Below are 7,067 nucleotides of genomic sequence, written 5' to 3'. Positions count from 1 at the left end.
AAGCCATTTCATTCATGACGGTGCCATTTACACCACAGACAATCATCCATTATTAGGGCAACAGTGTCACCGCTCTTGGGTTTGCCAAAAAAGAGAATGATGGTTGAGATTGTGGGTGCTCCACTTTACACTGGCTCCTGAGAGTCTGAAATTAGATGAATGTGCTGACAGTGAGGGCCTGCAGGACAATGATTTGAAACCCAAAGATAGCAATAATTAGAAATGTTTTCCACAATGATTAAACTGTGAATATAGTTAGACGACATATGTTAGTCCATGTAGTCCACGTAGCAAACGAGACCGTTAAATGCCCTAATATCAAACTCGGTAATTAATTTCATATTCCAAATTTTTTTTGTCACTTTGAATGTTAACTGATAATTCTTAAAATCTCCAATTTTCCTGGGATTAAATATTTGCTTTCTATATACTTAATGTGCTGAATGTTTTTATAACGTCATTATATGTTAAATACTTTAACAGAAAAAAATCTTTTTCCTTTCCCTCAGATCGAAGTTATAGTCCATAGTCATGAATTCAGTAAATGAAAGCAGTGTGACAGAGTTCATCCTGTTAGGACTCACAGATGATCCAGACCTGCAAGTGATTCTCTTCATTGTGTTCCTATCAACGTATATATTCACCTTTCTGGGCAATGGCTGCATCCTGATTATTGTTTGGTGCAGCTCTCATCTACAAACACCCATGTACTTCTTTCTTGCTCAGCTCTCCTTCTTGGACCTTTCTTTCTCTAATGTTTTCTCACCCAAGATTTTGGATGATCTCCTTCGAAAGAAGAAAACAATCTCTTTATATGGCTGCTTTACTCAAGTGTACTTCTTTTCTTCCTGTGCAGGTACTGAGTTCTTCCTCTTGGCGGTGATGGCCTATGACCGGTATGTGGCAATATGTAGCCCACTGCTATATACAGTCATCATGAGGAAAGGTCTCTGTGTGTGCTTGACTTCTTCATCATATATAGGCGGCTTTCTACACTCTCTGATTCATGTAGGATGTTTATTCCGTTTATCTTTTTGTGGTCCTGATGTTATAAACCACTTTGGTTGTGATTTCCCGGTGCTCCTGAAGCTGTCCTGCACTGACATCCTAATAAATGACTTGGTACGCTTTGGATTATCTGCTTTAGTAGTTTCAAGCTCCCTTTTTGCTATTGTTGTTTCCTATTCCCACATTGTTGCTACGATCCTCAGGATCCGCACCACAGCTGGAAGGCGCCGGGCTGCCTCCACCTGCATTTCCCACCTCACCTCAGTATTCCTCTTCTGTGGCAGTTCTTTCTTCATGGAGATACTACCCAACTCAAGCTCTTCTGAACAGCAGTATAAAGGAGTATCTCTGATCCCTATTGTAATAATTCCTGCCCTGAACCCTCTCATTTACAGCCTGAGAAACAATGAAGTGAAAGAGGCTCTCAGAAAGTTATTGTACCAGAAAACTAATTTTTAGTAATGAGTGATACCACAGCCTTTCAAAATTGTATAAAGAATACAACTGGAGAGTTGATAATAGGGGACTTTGGGTCTGTATATTTTAAAAGTTATTAGTGAATCTTTGACAATTTCATAAAATACATTAAGTTTAACCTCGGGCGTGCCCGGAATGACTCTTTTCTAGATATAGTCCGTCTGCACATAGCAGACAAAAATGTCAGAGGTGTTCTTCCTACAATAGGGTAAAAAGCACATTTAGGAACCCAGCATTTCAGGGTACATGTAGTTAATTTGAGTTCAGGGGAGAAAACGATAAGGGCATTAAGCGCTTAACATGGCCTAATGCTGCCTTGTATTTAAGGCACCCTTTCACGCTTAGACAAGGGGTGTTGCGGTGGACCTTCCACTGCAACCCCATTGATTTTAATACTGCCCCCTATTTACAAGGGCAGCGTAAAAAGGAGGCAGCACAAACATTAATTGCTTCATTTCTCCTCGTTTTTGCTTTTTCCAGGTGTGCTGTCTTGTGCATAGAAAAAGTAAAATGCCTTGCATTGTTTATGTGCAGGAAGGTCCGCCAATCTGCACATAACAATCTTTTTAAAAAAAAGGACATTTTGTGACTTCCATGTGTGCTGAATTAAGAAGCACACATAGGAGTGACTACATGGATTTTAAAGATTGTGTATGTAGAAGAAGGTGGACCTTCCTGTACATAACCAACCTTTCCCCCTGCACGAAATCACCCTTGCACTGTGGTGCAATGGTGCCTGGATTTGTGTAGCGCCAGCACAGGGGGAAATGCAAGCCTGCACCATATCCTTGTAAATATGGTGGGGGCATGGCCTGGTGCCAATGGAATGAACAGCACAGCTTGCGCGCTCCAGTAGGCCGACCACGATTAGGTGACATCCTGTATGCTGGAATGGGGATAAAGCCTCGCAGCAGACCCCTGCAAGCACATAGAGCCGGAGTCACGGGCTAACAGAGCTGAAAGTGCCCTCCTTAGTGAGAATCAGCAGCCTAGTGGAGGGTCGGAGCTGCAACCATGAGGCTCCCCAAGATGGAGGTGCCCACGGAGAAACAGTGAGTCCGACATCGAGACCCAGCTGGCGGCGGAGGGGACAAAGACGGGGTGCCCGGATCGGGAGGAGTCCTCCCTCTGTTACTGCGAACTGCATACTGAGCCCATCGGCCTTACAGTGGAGTGCGGAGACAGGGAAAAGTGGCATGCACAAGCCCACAGGAGGACCTGTCAGATTGAGGTCAAGCTACGCTCAGGGAAAGCCCACAGTTGATAGGAGAACTGGGGCTACTCCCCTGTGAACCCCCAAGATAGGAGCGCCTGCTGCAAAAGGTGAGCACGGCCCTGCGAGCCAGCTCATGACAGAGTGGGGACCCTTTTGTAAGTAAGAAGAACAGGAAACAGGTGTGGTTCTGTAGTTTATTAGTAGATCAGACCCTAAGATGCCACAGGAATAAAAGCTCAGCTGCAACTGACTCTTACATTCCTAAGTAAACACAGTGGAGTCACCAACATTCCACCAGAATTAAAGGAACAGTAATAATATAGAAACAGGAGAATGTAACACATCCTTCTTCTTAAATAAAAAAAATAAAATAAAAAAAAAACTATATACATTACAATGACATACAGAATCATTCTATATATATACAGAGTCACATCAAATAATCTTTAAGCTTGACAGGTTTCACAATGATTCGACCTGACAATCTTCTGGGCCTGGAAACATCCACCTTTGGAAGATCAGATGACGTGGATTGAACATGAGGGGAATGAACAGAACTCGGAACAGAACTAGAACCAGACCCCTTTTCCAACCAAAGATCACGTTCCAAATCATTGCACTTAACCATATTACGTACATTCCATTTTTGTCCATCATCCAGCAGAACGCAATTACCCAATATTTTTAACACCTTCTTGGGACGAGACCATCTGGAAGAACCATCCTTGGATAACCCAAAACGAGAAGATCTCACCAAATCACCAACTTGAAAACTACATACACGTTTCATAATTTTACCATTATGCCTGTCCACATACTTCTTTTGGTAAGAGCTCATCCTACTGTTGAGATTTTCTTTATAATTGCGACCAGCAGAAATCTTGAGCATCCATGCAGGAGTCACCTTATTACCAGCAGAACGCCCCTTCAAAAGATGAAATGGGGATACCATGGTAGCAGAATGTGGAGTATTCCTATAACTCCAAACCAAATTTTTGACAGCAACTTTGCAATCATTGCCACCTGACACAGCTAATTGTATACACTCCTTTAAAACATGGTTGAACCTTTCTACCATGCCGTTCTCTCTTGGACAATAAACAGCCGTAGTAATGTGTTTTATACCACAAGAATGTAAGTAACTTTGGAACTCAGAAGCAACGAACTGCGGACCATTATCAGTCGTGATGCTCTCAGGAAAACCTTCCCTATGAAAAACCTCTTCACAAAAATTAACAATGCTAGAAGCTTTAACCTCCTTAACAAATGCAACCTCAGGCCATTTGCTATAATAGTCCATCAACACAATGGCAAATTTACAAGATCCTGGTGTACCTCCTATGAATTGGGAGGATTGGCGCGAATCTTTTGAAACTTATTTGGAGGCAATTGGAGGAGAGGTATTCCTTGCTTCACGAAAATTAGCATTACTCAAGCACAGTCTTGGTGTTGAAGGTAGGAAAGTACTGAAAACATTACCTATTGTATCTTCTGGTAATTCAAAGGTATGTGTAGGCAGGGATGAAGATCTCAGTGAGGAAGAAATTGTATTTGATTGTTCAAAACTTGAATCAACCTTATCTGATGAATATCTAGATGCACTTAATGCACTAGAAGAAAATTTTGGTAAGAAAACCAGTATTGTTGTAGAAAGACACAAATTCTTTTCAAGAGCACAACTGGTTGGTGAAACTGTGGAACAGTATGTTACTGCTTTAAGAAGGTTAGCAGTTACTTGCAAGTTTAAAGAGTTACATGAGGAAATCATAAGGGATCAGTTCATCAATAGAACTAACAATGTTAAAATCCAAGAGAAATTACTTGACTTAAAAGATCCATCTCTTCATAAAACTATTTCTGTTGCCAGGAGAGTTGAAAATAATTCACGTTATGTCAAAGAGTTAAACAATACACATAGCACTGATCGGAAGTTATATGAAAACAAAGATTCTGGTGAGGTATGTACTGTGTCCAGTAAGCCAAAAACTTTTGATAGTAAGTATAATGTTAAACGTGATACTAGAATTAGACCTCGCAATTTTTCAGGTGTCAACAAAAGCACTGTATCATATAACAAAGCCTCTAATAAGACTGTAATTCCTAATAATAAGCAATATTGTTTCAGATGTGGAAATGCCAAGCATACTACTGAAAATTCTTGGTGTCCTGCGTCAAATGTCACTTGCTTCAAGTGTAACAAATCCGGTCATTTTTCAAAAATGTGCAGATCAGGAAATCCTAACGCTTGGAAAAGTTCTGTTAATTTCATTAATGAATCTGTTAATTCTAATAGTGATAGCGACATTGAAGTCATGACCATTTGGAATGACGATGAAGTTAATCAAATCTCTGAAGAGATTCAACCACCTAAATGTGAAGTCACTATCAATAACCACAAGCTATTTCTTTGGGCTGATTCTTGCTCGTTATATACCATTATTGATAAGACCATGTGGGAAACGTGTGGTAAACCCGTCTTAGTTCATTCGCAAAGATCTCCTGTGGGTTATCTATGCATTAGATTACCTGTGATTGGATGTTTCACATCTGAAATCATTTTTAAGGATAGGAGCACTCTTGGAACTGTCTATGTGGTGGAAAAAGGGAGAGCATTATTAGGGTGGAAGGAACTATGGAATTTAGGATTGACCCTTGATCCAAATCATCCAGACCAAGTTTTACTATCTCCTAATTGGCATAAAAAAACTTCTGAAGAGGTTTTAGTAACTCAGGATGACAATGCTGTGTTAGAATTGCATAAAAAGTTCCCTGATTTGTTTAATCCTAAATTAGGTTGTCTCAAAAAATTTGAACATAGAATTGTTCTTAAACCAGATTGTGTTCCTATTGTTCATAAAGTACGAAATGTGCCGTTAGTGTTAAGATCTCAACTCAAATTAGAATTAGATCGCCTTTGTCATCAAAACATTATTGAACCAATTGAAGCATCTGATTGGCTTAGTCCAGTGGTTTTGGCACGAAAACCCAACGGAAAATTGCGCATGTGTGTGGATTTAAGAGATTTGAACAAAAATATTTGGGTAGATCGCTACCCCTTGCCCAAAATTAACGAAATGGTTGCTTCTGTTAAAGATGCAAAAATTTTCTCGTCCATTGATCTATCCAATGCATACCATCAGATAAAGTTACATCCAGAATCCCGCCATCTAACATCTTTCATCACTCCTGAGGGTGCATTTCAGTTCTTGAGCATGCCTTTTGGGTTATCTTCCGCCTCGGCGGTTTTCCAAAGAGTCATGTGCAAAGTCCTTGAAGGCACACCTAATATGTTAGTGTTTCAGGATGATGTACTTGTATGGGGTGCAGATAAAAGTGACCATGATATGATTCTACATGATGTATTGGGTAAACTTCAAAAGGCTGGGTTAACTGTAGCTGCTGAAAAATGCAAATTTGATCCCATCCTCGTCGCCACTTTTGTAAGTAAGAAGAACAGGAAACAGGTGTGGTTCTGTAGTTTATTAGTAGATCAGACCCTAAGATGCCACAGGAATAAAAGCTCAGCTGCAACTGACTCTTACATTCCTAAGTAAACACAGTGGAGTCACCAACATTCCACCAGAATTAAAGGAACAGTAATAATATAGAAACAGGAGAATGTAACACACCCCTGCCAATGTGATCCATGTAATGACCCCTGAGGCCTTACTGTAAAGTGTGGAGCAATGAGGTAGTGGCATGTGCAGTCCCAGTCAGGGACTGGAGGAACTGTTCTCAGACCGCTTTAGGAAGGCATAACTCAGAAGCCAGGAGGGGAACCAGGGACAAGTCCACGAGGCTCCCTGGGAGGCTGGTGGGGGCAGCAGTGAGGTGCCCGGAACAGGAGGAACGCCCCCTCCATATACTGCAAGCTGCACTCTGTGCCCCACAGACTTACAGTGGAGGGAGGAGATGCGGATCAATAACGCTGGGAGAGAGGTCTACCACGACTGCTCCAGCCCTCTAGAAAGGCAAGAGAGGAGCCTGAGCAGGGGATCTGCGGGGCAAATAGCTCATAGTGGGACCCCTCCCCAACAGAGAGTGCAGCGGAGTCAGCAACTGAGAGCCATGTGGCTCGCACAGAGGTGAGAAGCACTGATATTAGGACCAGAAAAGAGAGAAGATTAACAACGGCCAAGGAAGAATAAAGAGCACAACAGGTTCTGTCCTGGAAGCTGACAATAGCTACTGCGGGAGCCCTTGTAGCTAGAATGACAGGTGGCACACAGCAACGAGGCACGAAGACTGGAGACCTGACCCGGGGAACACAAGGCCGGCACGTGAACGTGGGACTAACTGGGCCTACATAACCTGAGAGAAACAGGCAATGACACAACCATTCGAGTGATACCCACATGTGGAGATG

The 7,067-nt window shown here is 41.9% G+C and overlaps 1 protein-coding gene across 1 annotated transcript; it reads left to right on the top strand.

Annotated features, from left to right (window-relative positions):
• The first annotated feature begins 531 nt into the window (after window positions 1–531).
• LOC147735054 (olfactory receptor 5AP2-like) lies at window positions 532–1,467 on the top strand. The gene has a single exon (XM_086953744.1). The coding sequence runs from the start codon at window positions 532–534 to the stop codon at window positions 1,465–1,467; it is 936 nt and encodes a 311-aa protein (XP_086809870.1).
• The last annotated feature ends 5,600 nt before the right edge of the window (window positions 1,468–7,067 follow it).

The sequence above is a fragment of the Lissotriton vulgaris genome, chromosome 1_2 (assembly GCF_964263255.1).
Source record: "Lissotriton vulgaris chromosome 1_2, aLisVul1.2, whole genome shotgun sequence".
NCBI classification, from domain to species: domain Eukaryota; kingdom Metazoa; phylum Chordata; class Amphibia; order Caudata; family Salamandridae; genus Lissotriton; species Lissotriton vulgaris.
This window is presented reverse-complemented; position numbering and strand designations above follow the sequence as displayed.

What these genes read in the sequence shown, in the direction of transcription:
- LOC147735054 (XM_086953744.1), top strand. Translation starts at nt 532, where the DNA reads ATGAATTCAGTAAATGAAAGCAGTGTGACAGAGTTCATCCTGTTAGGA.